The sequence below is a fragment of the Desmodus rotundus genome, chromosome 12 (assembly GCF_022682495.2).
Source record: "Desmodus rotundus isolate HL8 chromosome 12, HLdesRot8A.1, whole genome shotgun sequence".
Classification (NCBI taxonomy): domain Eukaryota; kingdom Metazoa; phylum Chordata; class Mammalia; order Chiroptera; family Phyllostomidae; genus Desmodus; species Desmodus rotundus.
Genome location: NC_071398.1, coordinates 36,160,163 through 36,181,725, shown reverse-complemented (window position 1 = coordinate 36,181,725; position 21,563 = coordinate 36,160,163). Strand labels below are relative to the sequence as shown.

The 21,563-nt window shown below is 45.3% G+C and overlaps 1 protein-coding gene across 1 annotated transcript in view; it reads left to right on the top strand.

Moving 5' to 3' along the window:
- Positions 1-12,476: 12,476 nt before the first annotated feature.
- Positions 12,477-21,563, top strand: part of TDRD12 (tudor domain containing 12) — a 66,573-nt gene continuing 57,486 nt past the window's right edge. Inside the window, exons 1-4 of the mRNA XM_053915818.1 lie at positions 12,477-12,500; positions 16,824-16,982; positions 17,908-18,044; positions 19,907-20,026. Coding sequence (XP_053771793.1) covers positions 12,477-12,500; positions 16,824-16,982; positions 17,908-18,044; positions 19,907-20,026 — 440 coding nt within the window. The remainder of the gene's footprint in view (positions 12,501-16,823; positions 16,983-17,907; positions 18,045-19,906; positions 20,027-21,563) is intronic.

Here is a 21,563-nt window from a genome sequence, read left to right as displayed (position 1 = left end):
GATAAGTGCTGGCAGGGTTGTAGAGAAAAGGGAACCTTAGTGCACTGTTGGTGGGAATGCAAACTTGTGCAGCCTCTGTGGAAAACAGTATGGAATTTCCTCAAAAAACTAAAAATGGAATTGCCCTTTAACCCAGCAATTCTACTGCAGGCTTATACCCTAAGAACCATGAAACACTAAAAAGAACCTATGCACCCCAGTGTTTATAGCAGCACAATTTACAATAGTCAAGCACTGGAAGCAGCCAATGTGCCCATCAGTAAATGAGTGGATCAAAAAACTGTGGTACATTTACACAATAGAATACTATGTAGGAGAAAGAAAGAAGGAGCTCCTACCCTTCGTGACAACATGGATGGAACTGGAGAGCATTATACTAAATGAATTAAGCTACATGATGAAAGACAAATACCATATGATCTCACTTATAAGTGGAACCTAATTAACAAACGAAACAAGAAAGCAAAATATAACCAGAGACATTGAAATTAACAACAAACTGACAGTAACTAGAGTGGAGGGGAGAGGGAAATAACCTACAAAAGTAGGGAAAGTGTCATAAACAAACACGTATAAAGGACCCATGGACAAAGCCAAGGTGGGTAGGAGTGAGGGTGGGAGTTGTGAGTGGGTTGGGCAGGGGGAAAGTGGTGATGGGAAAATGGAGACAACTGCATTCGAATATCAATAAAAAAAGAAAAAATGGAACAATGTTGGGGTGATTTGTGGCTTTGGCTAGGGCTAGGGCTAAAGTAGGGTTAGGGTTAGGATTAGGGCTAATGCTAGGATTAGTTTTCAGGCTAGGTTTAGACTTAGAGTTAGGACTAGGGCTAGGTTCAGGGGTAGGGTTCTGTTTAGGGTTAGGGCTAGGTCTAAGGCTATGGCTAGGTTTAGTCTTAGTGTTAGGTTTAGGTTTAGGGGTAGGATTAGGTTTAAGGCTAGGGCTAGGGCTAGAGCCAGGTCCAGGGTCAATGTTAGGGCTAGGGTTAGGGTTTGGGTTAGGGCTGGGTCTAGTGCTAGGGCTAGGTTTAGGGTTAACATTAGGGTTAGGCTTAGGTTTAGGGTTGGGGTTAGTTTTAGAGTTTGGACTAGGGTAGGGTTAAAGTGTGGGTTAGGGTTAGTGTTATGACTAGGATTGGTCTAGGGCTAGGTCTAAGGCTGGGTTTAGGGCTGGAGCTATGGCTAATGTTAGGATTAGGATTAGGATTAGGGTTCAGTTTAGGGTTAGGGTGAGGGTTAGGATTAGGGTTATGACTAGGCCTAGGGCTAGAGCTAGGGCTATGGTTAGGGTTAGATCTTGGGCTCAGTTTAGTGTCAGGGTTAAAGTTAGTGTCAAGACTAGGGCTAGGGTTAGGTTTAGAGTTAGGGGTATATCTAGAGTTACAGCAGGGTTAAACTTACAGTTAGTGCTAGGGCTAGGGTTAGTGTGATTTTTAGTTTTAGGGTTAGGGTTAGGGTTATTGCTAGGGCTAGGGTTAAGTTTAGGATAGGGCAAGGTCTAGGGTCAGGATTAGGGCTATCTCTAGGGCTAGGGTTATGATTTGCAGCAGAGTCAGGATTAGGGTGAGGGTTACGGTTAGTACTAGGGCTAGTGCTTGGGCTAGGTCTAGTATTAGGGATACAATTAGAGATAGAGTTTTGGTTAGGGTTAAGTTTAGGGATGTGGTTAGGTTATAGATACAGCTGGGTTTGGATTATGGTTAGGATTAGGTGTAGGGCTAGGTTTAGTGTTAGGGTTAGGGCCTATGGCTGTGGTTAGGTGAGGCTAGGGCTAGGGCTACCCTCAGGGTTATGGTTAGGTTTCAGGTTAGGGTTAGGCCTAGGACTATGGCTTGCACTAGGGTAGGGTTAGGATTAGGGTTAGGGTTTGGGCTAGCATTAGGGTTAGGTTATGGTTAAGGTTAGGGCAAGGGCTACAGTTAGGCTTAGGGTTAGGGTTAGGGTTAGGTTTAGTGTTAGGACTAGGGCTAGGTTAGGGCTAGGGTTAGGTTAGGTTAGGGCTACAGTTAGAGTTAGGGTTAGGGCAAGGGGTAGGTCTAGGTTTAGAGTTAGGGTTAGGGTAATGTTTAGGGTTAGGCCCAGGGTTAGAGTTAGATTTAGGGCAACAGGTTTAGGGTTAAGTTTAGGTTTAGGTTAGGGCTAGGATTAGATTTAGGGTTACGTTTGGGTGTGGGATAGGGCTAGGGTAGCTTTAGGGCTAGGGTTATGGTTAGGATTAGAATTAGGTTTAGGATTAGGGCTAGGGTAGGGTCATGGTTAGGGCTAGGGCTAGGGCTAGGGCTAGGACTTGGGTTAGGGTTAGGGTTAGCATTAGGGCTAGGATTTGGGTTAGGGTTAGGGTTAGCATTAGGTCTAGGGCTAGGGTTATGTTTAGAGTTAGGGTTAGGTTTAAGGTAAGGGCTAGGGCTACTTTAGATTTAGGGTTAAGTTTAGATTTAGGGCTAGGTCTAGGGCTATGTCTAGGTTTAGGTTTAGGGTTACAGTTAGCATTAGATTTAAGGCTACGCTAGGACTTGACCAAGGGTTAGGTAAGGGTTAGGATTACAAGTAGAGCTAGGGATAGGGTAGCATTAACATTAGGATTAGGATTAGGACTAGGAGTTATGGTTATGTTTAGAGCTTGTGCTAGGTTTTGGGTTTGGGTTAGGGTAGCTTTAGGCCTAGGGTTAGGGTTAAAGTTAGAATTAGGTTTAGGATTAGGGCCAGGTCCAGGGTAGGGTCAGGGTTAGTGCTAGGGCTAGGGCTAGGGCTTGGGTTAGGGTTAGCGTTAGCGTTAGTGTTATGCTAGGCCTAAGGCTAGGGATATGGCTAGGTCTAGGGCTGAATTTAGGGCTAGAAGTAGGGCTAGAGATAGGGTTAGGGTGAGAATTAGGTTTAGGGTTAGGGTTAGAGTTAGGGTGAGGGTTAGGGCAAGGCCCACTGTTAGGTTTAGGGATAGGGCTAGGGTTAGGGTTAGGGTTAGGGTTAGGGTTTGGCTAGCATTAGATTTAGGGATAGGGTTAGCATCGGCATTAGAGCTAGGACTAAGACTAGAGCTAGGGTTGGGATAGGGTTAGGGTTAGAGTTAAGGCTAGGGCTAGTTTTAGGTTTTGTTTAGGGTTAGGGTTAGGGAAAGGCTCAGACTTAGGGTTAGTGTTCTGGTTAGGGTTATGATTAGGTTTAAGGCTTGATGTAGGGCTAGGTAAGGGACAGGTTTAGGACTAAGGTTAGGGTTATGGCTAGGGATATGGCTAGGGCTAGGGTTAGGTTTAGGATTAGGGTAAGGGTTATTGTTAGGGTTTCAGAAGGCCGAGAGTTAAGGTTAGTGTTAGGGTTAGGTTTTCGATTAGGTTTAAGACCAGGGCTAGGACTAGGACAACGGCTAGAGGTAGAATTAAGGTTAAGACAAGGCACAGGGTATGGTTAGAGTTCAATCTAATGTTAGTTTAATGGTAACAGTTAGGGTTACATTTAGGGCTAGGGCTCAAGCTAGGTCTAGGGTTGGAGTAAGGTTAGGAGTAGGGTAGGGTTAGGGTTAGTGTTAGGGCTAGGGCTAGGTCTAGAGCTAGGGTTAACATTTGGGTTAGGGCTAGAGCTAGGGGTGGGATTAGGCTTAGGTTTAGTTTTAGGGTTAGGTTAAGGCTAAGGCTATCCCTAGGGCTAGGGTTATGTTTATGGTTAGGGTTAGGGATAGGGTTAGGGTAAAGTTTAGGGTAGGGATAGGGCAAGGGTTTGGTTTAGGTTTAGGTTTTAGTTTAGGATTCAGGCTAGGGTTAAATTTAGGTTTAGGTTTAAGGTTAGGTTTAGGGTTAGGGCTAGTGTTATCGCTACAGTTAGGGTTAGGGGTAGGGGTAGGGCTAGGTTTAGAGTTAGGGTTAGGTCCAGGTTTAGGTTTTCTGTAGATTTAGGGGTAGGATCGGGATTATAGATAAGGTTAAGGTTAGGTTTAGAGTTAGGCTTGGTATTAGGGCTAGGGATATGTTTAGGATTAGCCGTAGGGCTATGGGTAGGGCCAGAACTAGGTTAGGATTAGGGTTAAGATTAGGGCTAGTGATAGTGCTAGGGTGAAGGGAACTTCAGCCCATAAAGTTCCCCGGGCCTCCGCAGGTGAAAATCAAGAGTCATCCCAGACTCAATCTTGTTGCTCTGGGGGGAAGGGTTGGTGATTCCCTGTAGTGGAGAATGCCCCAAGAACTTCTCCAACATGACTTTTATTAGGGTTGGGAAGTGCAGGGGAATACAGCACATATGCATAGCTTATCAACCAATGTCCAAAAAGCTACAGTCATAAAAAACTAACACTGTCTATAGATAACAATTGAAGAAACACAGAAATCTTTTCAGGTTGGGGTCTGTGAGACATGCAGGTGCCAGATGTCTGTAAAGGTCTGTATCATGAAGTAGGGAGTTTCGCTCCTTATGTCTTGAACTCAAACATCTGGGTTATACCAACAGGGCTTACTGCTGAGCAGAGACAGCTTCAAAAGACAAAAACATACATTTCAGGCCTGATTCTCACAGGACCCTCGGTGTTAGAGTCGAGTCATGTCTGCCACCTGCGCTATGACCTGGTTTTCCAGGGAGACTTACCAGCCCCTTTCAGAGCTTGCTCTCACAGGGCTACAATCTCCAAAACCACAGAGTGGTCCCCAACACTAGGGTTAGGGCTAGGGCTATCATTAGGGTTAGGGTTTTGGTTAGGTTAGGTTTAGGGCTAGTATTAGGCATAGGGCTAGGTTTAGGTTTAGGTTTAAGGTTAAGGTGAGGGCTAGGGTTAGTGTTAGGTTTAGCATTAGGGCTAGAGCTATGACTAGGGCTAGGATTAAGATTAGGGTTAGGGGAACTACTATAAAGGACACATGGACAAAACCAAGGGGGAGGGTGGAGGCAAGGGAGGGAGGTGGGTTTGGCTGGGGTGGGGTGGAAGGGTGGGGAGAAAATGCAGACAACTGTAATTGAACAACATTAAAAAAAAGATTAGGGTTAGGTTTAGGATTAGGACTAGGGCTAGGGTATGGTTAGGTCTATGGCTAGGGTTAGCGTTTGGTTAGTGTAAGGGTTAGGGTTTGGGTCAGTGTTAGGTCTCAGGCTAGGATTAGGGTGAGGTTTAGTGTAGTGTTACTTGTAGGCCTAGGGATAGGGATAGGGATAGGTCTAGTGCTAGATTTAGGGCTAGAACTAGGTCTAGGGATAGGGTTAAAATTATGGTTAGAGTTAGGGCTAGGGTTAGATTTCAGGCGAAGATTAAGACAAAGACCAGTGTTAGGGTTAGGGCTAGGGCTAGGATTAGGCTTATGGTTAGGGTTATGTTTAGAGATAGGGTTAGTGTTAAGGGTAGGGCTAAGGCTAGGGCTAGGGTTGGGTTAAGGTTAGGACTAGGGCTAGGGCTAGGGCTAGGGTCAGGTTTAGTGTTAGAATTATGATTAAGTTAGGGTTAGGGTTACAGTAAGGTTTAGTGTTATGGCTAGGCCTAGGTCTAAGGTTAGGCCTAGAGCTAGAGCTTGGACTACAGCAAGGGGTAGGGTGAGGTTTAGGGCATGTGTTAGGATTAGAGTTAAGTTTAGGGTTAGGGCTAAGGTTAGTTTAGGGTTGGGATCAGGTTTAAGGCTAGGGCTAGGGCAAGGGCTATGGTTAGGGTTAGGGTTAGGGTTACCACTAGGGCTAGGGTTAGCATTAGGATTAGGTTAGGACCAGGGCTAGGGCTAGTGTTAGATTTAGGATTAGGTTTGGTATTAGGGCTAAGTTTCAGTTTAGGTTTAGCATTATGCTAGGGTTAAGGTTAAGGTTAGGATTAAGACTAGGCTAAATCTAGTGATATGGTTAGATTTAGACTTAGTTTTTAAGTCTGGGGCTAGCGTTAGGTTGAAGGCTGGGGTTAGTGTTGTTGGTAGGCCTAAGGCTAGCGCTATGTCTAGGGCTGGGTTTAGGTCTAGAACAAGGGCTAGTGTTAGTGTTAGGGATAGGGTTAGGGTTAGGGATAGAGTTATTATTAGGACAAAGCCCAGTTGTTAGGGTTATGGATAAGGCTAGGTTTAGAGTTAGCATGAAGGTTATGGTTAGGTTTTGATTTAGGTGTAGTGGTACTGGTAGGGTTAGGGTTTGTGTTAGGTTTAGGGCTAGGGTTAGGATTAGGAAGAGGGCTATGTTAGTGTTAGGTTTAAGGTTAGGTTTAGGGCTAGGGCTAGGTGTAGGGTTGGTATTAGGGCTAGGGTTATATTTAGAGCTAGGGCTATGGTTTGGGTTAGGGCTAGATGTAGTGCTAAGGCTAGGTTTATGGTAGGGTTAGGGCTGCTGTTAGGGTTAGGTTTAGGGTTAGGTTTAGGGTTATGGTTATGTCTAAGGCTAGGGCTAGGGCTAGGTTTAGGATTAGGTTTAGGGTTAGGGTTAGATCCAGGGTTAGGTTTTGGATTAGGTTTAGGGTTGGGGTTATGATTAAGATTAGTGTTAGGGTAGGGCTAGGGCTACTGTTTGGTTAGGGCTAGTATTAGTATTAGTGTTAGCGTTAGGGTTAGGGTTAGCTTGGGCTAGGGTTAGCCTTACGGCAAGGACTAGAGCTAGGGTTAGGGTTAGAATTTTGATTATATTTTGGACTTGGGCTAGGGGTAGGGTTAGCTTTAAGGCTATGGCTAGTGGTAGAATAGGGTTAGGGTTATGGTTATGGCTAGAGCTAGGGTGAGGTCAGGCTGTAGGTAAGGGTAGGATTATTGTTACTGCTAGGCCTTGGGCTAGGTCTAGGTCTAGGTCTAATTTAGGGCTAAAGCTAGGGCTAGTGTTAAGATTGTTCTTAGAGTTAGTATTAGGGCTAAGGCTAGAGTTAGGATTAGGGTTAGGATTACAGCAAGGCCCAGGGTTAGGGTTAGGGATAGGGAAATGTTTAGTGTTAGGGTTAGGGTTAGTGTTAGGTCTAGGACTAGTATTAGGGGTAGAGTTAGGGCTATGGTTAGTGTTAGAGCTAGGACTAGGGTTTGAGTTAGGGCCTGGTCTTGTGCTAGTGTTAAGTGTAGTGTAAGGCTAGGGCTAGGGTTAGATTTAGGTTTAGGGATAGATCCATAGTTAGGGTTAGAGTCAGGTTTACAGTTAGAATTAAGATTAGGGTTAGGGTTAAGGATAGATTTAGGGTTAGCATTAGTGTTAGGGTTATGGCTAGGGCTTGGGCTAGGGCTAATGCTATGTGGGGGTACTCTGCCCACAGGGCTCCCCCATCTGCCATGGGTGAGAATAAGTCTACAAAGACATGATCTGCTTGGGGAGGAAAGGTGGCCAATTTCTCAAAGGAGAAGGGCCAGGAGCTTGTTCCTCAATGGGCTTTCACTGGGTGCAATTTGTACAGGAATACAGGTAAAGCTCATTGATCATTGTCAGGCAGTAAGGATCAAACAATAGATAACATTCAAAGAACTATGAGGGCTTATTCTAAGTCTGGGTCAGATAGCTAAAGGGCCATAAAACTTTGGGGAAACAAACTCATTCTATTCTTGAACCCTTATCATTTAAATTGAGGGTATTAGCAAAGCAGATTCACAGGATTTTATGCATTCCTTCTTAGGTCTGATAACCCAGGGGAACCTGCCCTTTCCAGCACAGGGCTGCACCCACCTCCAGCATTGTTTCAGGCTTAAGTCAGGGAGGGGACCTAAGACAGCCAAGAAATTAGGAGACTTCTGGCAGACAGAATGAGGACTCAGGCTATGTCAAAGCTGAGGGGTGGGGGTCCATCATCCCCTTTTTCTATAGCCCCCCAAGTACTTCCCTAGTGGACCCTTCATGACTGGGCCTGTCTTAGGTTGTCCCTCCCTTGAGGAATCTTACCTGTCATTGGATAACCAGTCATCCATCTGGGGCCAAGCAGGGTGAAGTAAAAGGGGGAAGAGGTGGTGCCCCTGCCAGGGAGATAAGCTTTGTCTCCTTAGTGGCTTACAGTCCCAAAGTCTCTTACTCAGCCTTAGCCATGGGGGGGTTACCGCTTCTGAAACCAGGCAGGGTGGTTCCCAACATTAAAGCATTTTTTTACTTATTTATTTTAGAGAGAGGGGAATGGAGAAATAAAGAAAGAGAGAAACATCAATGTGAGAGAGAAACATTAATCAACTGCTCTCATATCCACCCCAGCTGGGGACTGAACCTGCAACCCAGGCATATGCTCTGACTGAGAATTGAACTGGTGACCTTTCACTTTATGGGACAACACCCAACCAACTGAGCCACACTAGCCCATAATTAATTCCTGTTTATCCTGGTTATTTGCCAGTATTTCTCTGAATTCGGTTATTTCTTAGAGTCCTATAAGTCCATCTAGTTTAAATGTGTGATCTGTAATTTATTCGCAGAAATTCGTATTTTAGAAGAAGTCAGAGTCCTTTCTGTGGATCTCCCTGAAGGTGTAACATTTTAGCAAATGCATCAGAGTAAAACAATGACTGTCTCAGGGACAAAAAATATAAAAATATTTTTAAGGGACAAAAAATATTTAAAATGTCATGGCTATAGATCTGATGACAATGCAGTTGACAAAGGAATTTGCTTTTTTTATAACAACATTTTAAGAAAACACTCAGAATTACAAATGAAAGTTATTTCATACTAAGAAATCAATTATTTGTTCTCCACTGCGAATTGTACCTGTGGTTTTTGTGGGGAAATCACAACTGGCTTTAAAAAACTAGAGGGAGCTTCCAGGCCTTTCCATAAAATCGCCATGCTGTTTTGCCATCTATCTAGGTGCCTTTCCATTTCTTTATTTCTATCTTCCCATTTCCATTTCCGTTACTGAGTTTCTTCCTCCAATATCCTTTCTTCCTTTAATATGTATGCTTCTTTCTTTTATTTTTTTCTCACCATTTTTCACTTCATCAATTCCTGTCAATTCTATCTTTTTTCACTTCCTCTGTCTTCACAGTCCTTTAAGTTGCACAGACCCTCTACAACTTACGCGGCCATTTTAGTTTCCTTTCAGCACATTCAGAAATAAGAACAACTTACTTTCAACTTTATGTTACCAAAACCATATACTTTTTTTCCAACTTAATTAGAATTCTTAATTCTTAGAAGCCTTAACCTTTAGTAACAACTAAATGTAAGGAATAGCATTCTTTAGTGAAAGGGCCAGGCCAGTTTTCTGAACTGCCAGACTGCTGATGACTCAGCTATCCCAACCCACTTGAATGCCTGCAGCTTGCAGCTTAACTGAAACTCTCTCCTACCTGGCACAATAGACATCTGATGCCAGCCGCAATGGTTGGTGGTCAGACTGACCTTCCTGCACCTGGGAACAGCCTGGACCTTTACCTAACCCATAGTCCTGACTCACACATCCTGAGGCAACAATCCAGAAGAACAAAAGACTAACCCCTACCTTATCCTGCCACCCCCCACAACCCTGTGCTTTTTCTTTTAAAACCCCCATTCTTGCCTCCCTCTGCTGCTGCAGTCTGTCCAGACTCAGCCCACCTGTAAGTGCAGCTTCAAGTAAAGGCACTTGGTTCAGATTATCGGCTCCTCCTGTCTCAATCTTTCGTGCATTTCTAACATTTTGGTGCTGAAACCTGGGAGGACCGTGATTGGGGAAGCCCACTTGCCTGACCTGTGCATCCACACCAGCAAAATCAACTAGGGTAAGGAATATATCCCCTTCCCTCATCTTGGCACTCCTCTGTTCTGCTGTTGTCCTGGAAAAGATCTAGAAAACCCCCACACTGGGTGACAGTCACTGCCTGACAGGTCCTGGACCTCAGAAGTGAGAAGGACAGCGGGACGCCTCCCTCCTCTCCTCCCTTTCCGTTATGACCCTAAGACACTCAAGGATGAGATGCCTCCTTGTTTGTCCTAGGGTAAGAAGACTAGGCTTGCTCCTTTCTCCCCTCAATCTTATTCCTTGTAATGGGTGGGAGCCAAACACTTCCTTCCTGCAACACTCCCTTGGGGTGTCTGCTCAGAAGCTGAAAGACCTAGGTCTAGAAATGAACTTAAAACCCAAGAGGCTTATTCCCTACTGTAACACTGCCTGGCTGAAATATAAGTTGGATAATGGATCCATCTGGCTAGAAAACAGGACACTCAACCCTCAAATCCTCACGGCCCTTGACAATTTCTGTCAGTGTCTCAGCAAGTGAAGTCCCATATGTCCAGGCCTTCTTTGAGCTGCGCAGGTGCCCCTCCCTAAGCCAGACCTGTTCCACCTACCAAATCCTTCTCCTCAGCTCTCCCTTTCCCAAACAACATCTGCCTATTCCCAGTGCCCAGGCAGAAACATCTTTTGATCTGTCCGAAGACTATTCCCCCTCTTTATGCATCCCCTCCTCCCTTTCCCCCGGCCAGGCCAGGGCCCAGACCTCAGACTATGAATCCCCTGCCTCTCCTGACGCTATCTCAGATCCCTCCCCTCAAAGGACCAGGTCCAACAGGCCTCAGCCTGTTTTAACCCTCCGGGAGGTGGCCACACCACAAGGGCCTATCCGCGTCCACATCCCCTCTCCCTCTCCAACCTCTTGTGCATTTCTAACATTTAGTTGCCAACTTCATGAACATGTTTCATAACTTTCAGAAACAGTTTTTTCCCTCATTGGCAAATACACATATTTTTAAAGGGCATAACAGAGGTAACATTACCTTTTTTTCTAAATCAGGCAAAAGTAAATATATATTCCATGCTAATAATTTTTAAAGACATCAATTACCCATTTGGATTCTTGGTGATTATTGCATTCCTTTAGTGGGCTCAAAAGTGAGCTGTTTAATTACCTGGCATCCTTGATGACTTTTAAGGAGGCTGAGGAAGAGGTGGGGGGTGGAGGGTGGAAAGCGGCTTGAGTTTAAAAGCACCATTTTTTCCTGCACACTGAGGAGGGGCAGTCGGCCTGGCTGCTTCTGCATGGGGTGGCATTCATCTGTCCCCCCCCTTCACGTTCCCAGGACTGCAACAGCTCCCAGGCATCCAGGTGGAGGATTTAGGGTATTTAAAAGACTCATTTTCTATTTTTCTTATTCCCGAATTTTTCTGTCTGGTAGGAGAGACTTTTAGGTTCCCCTGCCCTCTGTACCATTAACTTGTCTCCTTTTTTGCTGCATCCTGATTATGTAGAGACATACAGACTTGTACATATGGGATTTCATTGCATTTTCCAGAACCTGACAAAAGAGTTCAAGCTGTAATAGAGTATAATAATTCAAAGAATCACTCAGAGGCTGTTTTTTCCCCCAAAATCAACTATATACATAGGCCGGGCAGTACTGCCATCAAAAACATTTTCTTCTTGGCTAAAATGTGGGTGAGGCCACTGCCTTTCAGGATAAATGCTGCTGCTCCTATGGTTACTAGCCAACGATGGAACCAGAAAAGATGCCTTTTTTTTTCTTTTTACAAAGCAGAGTTATATCGGCAGTAAAAACATAGAAAACTAACACAGAAAAACCGTAAGATATATACACAACTGGAACCATAAGTCCATATACAAGAACAGAGCAAGTAATCTTAACAGGTCCTCCTGCAGGTGGCTGGGATTTTGCATCACAAAGCCTCGCCACACACGAAGTAGCGCCAATTGAATCTCACATGGTTCAAAAGAACCAAGATGGCGGAGCAGAGGGCTTTTGGTCCTGTAAACCAGGGACTTACCTAGTAACAGGCTTATCAACCCACCAGATACCTGTTTCCTTCCCCCAGCTGGGCATAGCCAGTGACTAGTGCCAAGAGACAGCGAGGTATAGACCCCAAGGGGCTTTCAGGTGACTTGGCACTGCCAGGTGACTCCGTTCAGAGTGAGGCCTGATTAGTGGAATTCAGCAACGGGTAAGCTTCATTTACTTAGCTCTGTTTTTCTCCTCACTGGAGCTCAGCAGTCGGAGGGCAGGGCCTCCTGGAAGTCTACTACGAACTAACTCGGTTCACAGGCGGCCACTCTGCCCCTCCAGACCGGTTAGAAGGAGGACGTGGAAGTCCCCAGGCCGTCGGAGGTCTGTGACCCACTAAAACCCCAAGACTCTTTAAAGCACCTGACCCCTGCGTGCTCCGCGCCTGTGCGTCCCAGCTCCTCCCCCTGCGTCCCAGCTCCTCCCCCTGCGTCCCAGCTCCTCCCCCTACGTCCCGCCGCTCCGCCCTGCCCCGCCCCGCCCGCCGCACGGGGCGCTGTGCGCTGGGCGCTGGCCGTTGTCCTTGCCGTTGGCGCATCACGTGGTTTCTGGAAGCCTGGCGGCTTGAACAGGTGTGGGTCCGTCGAAGCCCCAAGCGCACCCGCCGAGGCGTCCGGGTGAGAGGACGGAGAGCGTCACCCGCGGTGCGTAGTGGGCCTGGGCTGCGAGGCCGTGTACCTGGGGTGCACGGAGCTGGGCGCGGAGTCCGCGGCACCCACGGAGGGCGAGGCAGACACTGCTAAAGGCTCCACTTTCGCCCCTAAAGTGCAGTCCGAGTGAGCAGCGACGGGAAGACTAGGAAAGGGGAGCGGCTGCGACGGTGCATAACATCGCAGGACAAGCCTGCGGGCGGCCAGCGAGGCGCTGGGAAGATGCTCGAGGTAGTGGTGCTGAAGGTGAGCGAGCGCGAAGCCCCGGGCCGGGCGGTTGACTCAACCCAACCATCCCCTTGCACGTCCTCCCGGCTTGGAATGCCGGTCTTTGACTGCGGGTAGGGGTGCCGGACAAAAGCTCAAACGTTTCTTTTTTTTAAAACGAGTTTGTTTAGTTTTAGAAAGAGGGGAAGGGAAGGAGAAATAGAGGGAGGAACATCAGTGTGTGATTGCCTCTTATGCATCCCCTTCTGGGGACCTGGTTTGCAACCCAGGCGGGTGCCCTGACTGGGAATCCAGCTGGCGACCTTTTGATTCCTAGGCCCGCGCTCAATCCACTGAGCTACACCAGCCAAAGGCTCGAACTTTTAATTTCAGCAAAGCAACACATTTTAGCTTAGCGGTGTTCCATGCAGTATTTGGGATATAGCGTAAGAAGTTATTAGTTGTTTTTCCGAAATTAAGATTTAACTGCGTGGCCTGTATTTCCTAACTCTAGAACCTTAGGGGAATGGACGGACGGTAACCCCCCTCTCCCACGCACCCCACCCGGGTCCGTGCTGGTTGAGGGTTCCTGTGAGCCCCAGGTCGTGGGTACGGAGAGCTTGACCTGACCCCCCACATGGGTCCTCTCCAGTCGGTCACCACCCCTGTTGGACAGGGGCGGGGATGAACTGTATCTCCCTTCCTCGAACCCTGCATACATGCGCATTTCATCTTTATTCGTGGGGACTCCAAACGGCTCACGCCCCAGTGCTCTGGCTGCCGCTCGCTACCCGTCTCGGGTCCTTGGAGCAAGGATTGGGGTGGGGGCTCGCTCGTGTGAGACCTGCTGAGTGGGGACTGACTGCTGCAGTTTCTCGTCTTTGAGTCCGGTGAGTGCTCCTTGGCGATGCCAGAGACTTGGGAAGGCATGCTCCGTTCTCCCTGTTACTTGGAGGAAGGAGTTTACAAATCGAGCAAAGGGGGGGGGGGGGGGGGTTGTTATTGAGAAAAGGAAATTTAAATAAGTTTTAAAAATCACATTTAATTGGGCAGAAGACACAGCCCTAGCGAATAATGGAATTTTTTTAAAAACCAAACTTTGTTTCTATTTTATGTCGTGTATTTATATGAATTGAGATTCACAAACTGACTCTTACAGAGGATTTCCTCTGAGACGTTTAGGGGTTCCAGATCTATCTGGCAAACTCCTCTTCACCATCAGTCCTAAAGTGGGCTAGAACGATTTCTCCTGTAGAAAGATAGGGCTCCTCGGAGGACACGGATCCTGCACACGCCAGTCCGTCAGGGCAGAACTCTGGCAGGAGGAGCTGCGCTCTCACTGCCTGGAGCTTGGGAACCCCTTTCTTTTCATTGGATCCGGGGACCCTTTCATCTGTCCCCTCAGCTCTGGTCTGCCCCCACTGTCTGCTCTTACCGTGCTCACCCTGAGCAAACTTTTTATCCAGTATAGGAGTATTTATTCCCCCAAGTGTGGTGCAAATAACAGTTGTGGCTCTCCAGATTAATTTAGCCCAGGGGATTAATTTAGCCCATGGGTGAAATATTTTTCCCCAAATATCCATCAACAGACGAATGGGTAAGCAAAATTTGGAATATACATACAATGGAATATTATTCCAACTTGAAAAAGGAAGGACATTCTCACACAGGCTACAACATGGATGGACCTTGAGAACAACATTTTGTATGTGGCTAAGTGACATAAGCCACATACAAAAATACTGTATGATTCCACCATATGAGTTTCCTAGAGTAATCAAATGCACAGAGACAGAAATGAAAAGGGCGGTTGCCAGGGCTGGAGGGAGGGGCGATCGGGGAGTCTGACCTTTTTGACTTAGTGTGATGCATTTCCCACTCGTCTGTGTCGTGGCACGTGTCCATTTCTGCTTCACACGCTGAGGCGTATTCCATTGTGTGGATAAGGAACGGTTGGTTTATGCAGTCACCAGTTGCAGGTCATTTGAGATGTTTCTCATTTTTAGAGATTGTAAAGAGAGCTGCTATAAATTTTTCATACAGGTTTTTGTGTGAACACAAGTTTTTATTTCATGGGTAAATAGGTTATCATTACCTCTCTGCTTAACTTTATGAGAAACTGTTTTCCAAAGTAACTGCCATTTTGCATTCCTACCAGAAATGGATAAGAGTTCTAGTTGCTCTACCTCCTCATCAGTGCTGATATTGTCGGTTTTACAAATCTTATCCATTCTAGTAGGTTTGATGGAAGCCTTATTCTTCCTGATGATTACATTTCAAAGGAATGGCTTTAAGGCCCTGAGAAAGACTTTCCCCTGAGTGCTAGGAGCTGCATAGACCAGAAGGGCTGGCTGCCCATGCGCGTAGAAGCCATTACCATGACTTTGGCTTTTGAGAAAAGAAAAGGCTTTATTGTGAGGTCCACTGACTAGGAGACGGGAGGCAAGGCTGAAATCTGTCTCCCCATGGAGGGTTTGGGGTGGGATTTAAGGGCATAGGGAAGGATGGGCGGGTATGCGGAAGCACTGGTGAGGCAGGTTTCATTTGGAGGGCCTCAGCCAGAGATCTTTTTGGACAAGGAACCCTTCCCTCCTGAGAGGCTTCCGGTGATCCAGTTTCAGTGAAGTCCTAACTCTTTGGGTCCTTGGAGGTGGGGGGTTTAGTTTATTTGGTTCTGGGTGTTACTGAAGGTCAAAACTCTCTCCTTTGCGTTTGCTATGGCTGTATGACTTAACATTTTTTTTCGTTATCCCTGAAAAACAACTCCATATCGAATTAGAAACAGGATAAGGCCAGTTTGAGCTGGTTCTGGGGTTACATACATCTCAAAAGGACAGGAAGGATTCACAGCTGTAAGCCGGTTAGTAATGGGAGGGCAGGGGCCTCTGTCAGGTGTTGACCAGAATGCAGTGAATTCTCCTGGGAGCCTTGAGCTTCCCCAGGCAGGCATTTTGGAGGGATGGGGGTCATCCCAGGGATAGAGCCTTATGCTGCTGGAAGCCATGCTAGAGTTTGGGTGGCCTCTTAGTGTAAAGGTTGGGACGAGCCTGTGTGCGGAGAGTTCTCATGGGCGGCAGCTATAAAACTATTTCTTCCAGCCTTCCAGTTGTTGCTTTTCCCTGGACTCCTTGGAGTCCCATCTGTGCCCTTCAGGGACTGCCAAGGAGTTGATGGGTTTTCTGATGCAAAGTTCAGGCCTCTCCCTCTTGTGACTCTCCTTCAGAATTTCTCCCCTTAATTAACAGCTGCTCTGGCACGCCCATGCCCTGTTCTCTGGCTCCTCAAGCCACAGACATTGCGGCTTTCTGCTTGAGTTTGTAGCTGCTCTGCACCAGCAGGACTAAGGAGGCTTCTCGGGAAAGCTGCAGAGAAGCATGGATCTCACTCAGTGACAGGTCCTCTTCTGAAGGATTAAGTCCCCTCCAGTTTGTACCTGCTTTTGGTATCTCTTCAGGGTCTTAAAGTGGTTGTTTTGTATTTTTTCCAGGATTTATAATTGTCAGCTACAGGATTAGTCTGCATAAACTACTTTGCCATTACTGGAGCCAGATGGCCAGCTGTTCTTTTTTCCAGCTGTTTATTGGAATGATCCAACATCAGAAAAACAGAATACCAATGGGAACACCTGTAATTCCTGCCACCTGGCACCTAGAATCCAAGATCTTGGGATGTCATTCCTTGTAGGCCCTTTCCACATGAATTCCTATTGATATTTTCAATTCAAATTTAACTTTCCATTTTGTATTTGTACCTTTAATGATGAAAATCTTAGTTTGTAAGATAAGATACACTCAGAGGAGTCTGACTTTCATCCCTGTTCTTTCTACTCCATTTCTGGCTTCCCGTTTAGGTAATAATTTGTATTTGATTTGGTTTATCTGCCATCATTTATTTCTTTTAATATGAGCAGAATGTATCTCCTCTTTCTAATGAAGGACATTGGAAACTAAAACCAGCGTTCTGAACCTTGCTTTTACATCTTATTGTGGATATTTTCAAAAGACAGGAGCTCAAGGACACTGATCTCTGCTTTTGGAGCCACAACACGTAATTAAGAATTACATATTCTTGGTGACACGTTTTAGGATTTTGTCTTTGTGTCTTTTATCTTTTTTACAGCTTTATCGAATCTAATTAACATGTAACGTCGTGTAAGTTTAAGGTGTCCAGCCTGATGATTTGATACGCATAAATGTTCAGGGTCTTTTATCTTTGGTCTGACCATTTATGACAGGGGTGCTTATCAAGAATTTGTTAGATCAACTTAAATTAGAAATAGTCATTGTGGTTCTAAGGTTTATTATTTTAGGGTTCTACTTTTAAATCATGTGTTGTTTTGTCTGTCTTTTAACCATTTTACAGATTGAGGATCCAGGCTGCTTCTGGGTTATTATAAAAGGGTGTAGCCCCTTTTTAGATCATGAAGTTGACTATCAAAAGCTTAACAGAGCCATGAATGACTTCTATAATACCATGTGTCAAGACATAGAAATAAAGCCATTGATGTTGGAGGAGGGGCAGGTATGTATCTAAATGTGCTTTAAGCACCATTTCTTGAAATCCTACCCAAAATGTAGAATATTTTGGCAACTAAGATAATTAAAGCTTTGGGCATATTCTGATTGCTTTAAGCATTGGCTGGTATTAAGTTCTTTTGGTTGCACAGGATTTAGACTAATCGTGGAACGTGCAGTTGTTGTATAAGGGTCATGGGGGCCTAGAGGAGATGGACTGTCATCCAAACTTAGGCATTCGGACCATCCTCCTGTGGCTAGAGACCAGAGGGACTATTCTGGATTCATCACAGATGCCGGCGCTTCAGCAGAGAGGGCATGGGGGTTTTCAGTCTAGGGCTGCTGCCTCCCTTTTGGTTTGCTCGTGGCTTTGGCTACCTCCAGCTTCCTTATTTCCCTTACCCTGAATCTTTGTCCCTCCTTCCTTTCTTGCAGCCTCAATTCCTAGTCCCGTTGTCTGACTGTCTACACATCAGTTATTTCTCAGAAGAGTTTGAATTTTTCTAATAGCACAATAGGAAAAGATTTATAAACTCTTTGTGAGAAAAATTGAAAGTAAATTCCTTTTCCTCTCAAAAGTCATCATTAATCACATTTATTTTCCCCATACTTATTTAAGAAATGAAAGCAGGCCATGTCCTTTTACAATATTCCACATTTGGGGTAGCCTGATGGCTTCCTGGTGGTGGTGGCGGTGAACTTTCCCTCTTTCCCCTGTATTTTCTATGGTCTGATAGAGAAATATAAAGCTTTGATTTGATTTAGGGTTACGCCTCCACCCCCCAAGAATGACAAGGCAGGGTCAGCCCCCTTGAATCTCTTTCCTCTCCTGAAAGGTGAAGTGTAGGCTGAGATGATTGTGAGAGGACCTTTTAGTTCTCCCATGGTGTGGCTAAAGGCTTTAACACTCACGTTGTCTTTTCACTGTGTAGGTGTGTGTGGTTTTCTGTCAGGAACTCAGGTGCTGGTGCCGGGCTGTTATTAAGTCGATCGTGTCTTCAGCAGACCATTACCTGGCAGAGTGCTTCCTTGTGGATTTTGCCAAGTACATTCCAGTGAAATTGAAAAAGTACGTATGAATTTTGTTTTGCCTCCTCTTTAAGAAGACAACTGTCAGTTTTAAAGGAGAGTGTCAGTTTTCAAAGTAAGGGGCTAGAGGTTTTAAGCTGGAGGGTTTTTTTTAGCTTCAAGAAGGGAAGACTTCTTGCAGGCTTCAGGTTCCAGTTCCGTATGCAGTGAATGTAGGAGCAAATGCTCAGGATGAAGACTCGCAGGCAGCTCCATCCCTCCTGCCCCCAGCCCCCTCCTACCCAGAAAGGGCAGGTGCTCACCTCACCTGGCCTCTTGGTTTTGTTCACGTGTCCGAGCAGGTACTTTAGGGAGGCTTGGCGGCAAGAAAGATCCTACCAGGAGGCAGAGAGAATCTCCTGTCTCCACAGAAGGGGCATTTTGAAGGGGTGTAGCCTCGGGTGGCAGAGAGCAGAGCATACATTCAAGTACATATTCCTGGTTGTCCTGCCTAACGAAGTGAGGCTGTGACCGCTACTTACCGTAGGAGATGGTGCAGAGTGAACCTTCACTGATTCCAGGACCACATGTCACAGTTCGTTAGAAATTGCTGTCAACAAGTGTTGGTGGCACTTTCTTCATGGTTTCCTATCCCAGCATAAGAGGATATCAGTTTAATAAATAAATAAATAAATATAAGGACCCTTCTTCCGAAAGAGCAACACCACATAGACTTCACCTGCAGTGAGAGATCTACCTTACTGAATTACCTTGAGAATCTCATGGCAGAGGAGCTTATCAGACATTGACAATTTGCAGATGCTTAAGAAAAAAGATGCATTTCTAGCTTGTGGTTCTCTACCTTTCTAACCATAATTGTTTAGAAAAAACTATTGTGTTTAACTGTTTGGGGATATTTTCTTTTAGTATTTGGTATTTTAAGTTTAGTTTGTTTTGGACAAGAGAATCATATGATTAAATAGAGCACAAGGAGGCCTTGAGGGGCAGTTAGTGCAGCCCCCGTGTTCTAACCTGAGACAAAAGGCCCTCTCTGGTGTGGCTCAGTTGGTTAGAGCATCATCCTTAACTGAAAGGTTTGACTTCTAGTCAGGATACACGTGTAGGTCGTCGGTTTGATCCTTGATCCCTGCCGAACACGTGGTCTGGGAGTGTACATGAGACAACCAATGGGTGCTTCTCTCTCACATCGATGCTTCTCTTTCTCCCTTCCTGTCTCTCTAAAAGCACTGGAAAAAGTATCCTCGGATGAAAAAGAGAGAGAGAAAGAGAGAGACACACACATACAAGGGGCCTAGACAGCCATGTGGGCATCTTCATCACCAACTTATGCTGAAATGGTGTTAAAGTCTGTCATTTGCCTGAAAGAAGGAAAATAAAAACATTGAACAACTTATCAAGTATCAGCCCTTCAGCTTTTTTGTGCAAAGTTGGCAAACACTAATTATTAAAACATCTGCTCATTTACAGAAACATTAAGATAATTCTGGCCATGTATTGAATTTGATACTTAAAATTCTTAAATAGAATCTGCTTCCCAGGTTTGATCATTATTATCCTGTGTTTCTCAACCAAAGGAGCCTCACTAGACATTATTTTTCTAATCCCTCCCACTCCCATGCCATGAAATTTTAACAGCAAAGATACACTGAGTATCTGTGTATTTACTATACGTATATCTGTGCTTTATACGTAGAAGGGTAAGATTTCCACCCCTCACGGGAACTAATTTTCATTACCTTGGGCAAATGTCTCCAAGTATTTGTTGTTGGTGGCTGTATTAGAAACAAATAATTTGTTTTTGTGTGTTTTATTTTTATGTTAAGTGTATTAATTATATTGGTGTACTTTAAAGAAATGTTAAGTATTATTTTTCTTTATGATCTGTTTCTTTCACTGTTAAAGCGTCCGAGTTGCAGTAGAAACTTTTATGCAGCTTCCCTATAGAGCGAAAAAGTTCAGACTGTACTGCACAAAGCCTGTTACGTTACACGTTGACTTCTGCGAAGACAGTGCTAAGATTGTGTGAGTACTGCTCCTAACATGTTAGTCATCAGTGAAAGTCTTGACTGAGTATATGATGCATATGTGAACCAATTCCCCTTGAGAAGTGCTGAGCGGTTTCACGGTCTCTGTCTTCCTCAGGACGTGTGTTCTGGGTCTGTGTGCGTCAGCCCCGTCGGGAGCAGGGTTCTCTGGGCAGCCCCATCCACCGAGGCTGCAGTGGAGGATGTAGAGTAGGGCCTGAACTCTGCGTTTTGGCTTCTTTATTTTTAACTTAAAAAAAGTAATAAATTAATTGCAGAGAGTAATAATAGGTAGGATGTGGCTCATTAAAACAAAGTCCGTTGAATTCTCCAGCCTCACTTCTTCCCACCTGGGAGGCCCCTGTGACCTGTTTAGGCTCTGAAATTATAGACCTTTTTCAGTGCTTTTATACACATTCATGTACGTGGAGCTTTTAATGAAAATTCGAGCACACTGTTTTTATTTGCAAATTTAACTTAATGTATGTTGAAGTTCTTAGTACTCCTTTCTACTTTTCAGTTTTTCCCATGGGTGAATATAATGGCATACTTGCTGTATTTAACCATTCCTTTTTTTAATAGCCAGCTAGATTGCTTCCAGACCACGTCACACTGTACATTTCCATCAGAATATAGATGCATTCATACAAAATATATAGATGTAGAGAGGTATACATGTGTATATGCACATCCACACACATCACGTACACCCCAGCTTTGCTTTCTCCCCCTAGTATTTGGCCCCATTGCCAGCATTTATACAGAACAAGTCACTGCATTGGGCGGTACTGTGTGGGGGTGTGGCTGTGATCTTTGCTGTCTTGAATGAACACTACCTGAGGTCCTAGGGGCAGCCCCATCCTTCCACCTGGGATCCTTTCCTCTCCCTTCTGGACTGTGGCATCGTGGGAAGAAAAGCTACAGAAGGAGCACGGTTCTGACTCAGCTTGCTCTGCTTGCACATGCTGGTGATGCTGCACTGTGTTCTCTGACCTCAGAAGCCACCCCTCTTGTGGATGTTTCATGGGGTCTGTGGAGTTCCTCCTGTTCCCACTCCTCCAACTCCCATCGCCTACAATTGCCTTGAGATGGTGAATGCATCACTCTTTTTTTTTTTACATCAAATTTATTTTGAAGTTTTTTTAAAAATATATTTATTGATTATGCTATTACAGTTGTCCCATTCCCCCCCCTCACTCCACTCCATCCTGCCCACCCCCTCCCTCCCAAATTCCCCCCCTATAGTTTATGTCCTTGGGTCATACTTATAAGTTCTTTGGCTTCTACACTTCCTACACTATTTTTACCCTCCCCCTGTCTATTTTCCACCTATCATCTATGCTACTTATTCTCTTTACCTTTCCCCCCCTCCCCCCTCCCACTCCCCTATTGACAACCCTCCATGTGATCTCCATCTCTATGGTTCTGTTCCTGTTCTAGTTGTTTGCCTAGTTTGCTCTCGTGTTGGTTTTAGGTGTGGTCGTTAATAACTGTGAGTTTGCTGTCATTTTTACTGTTCCTATTTTTGATCGTCT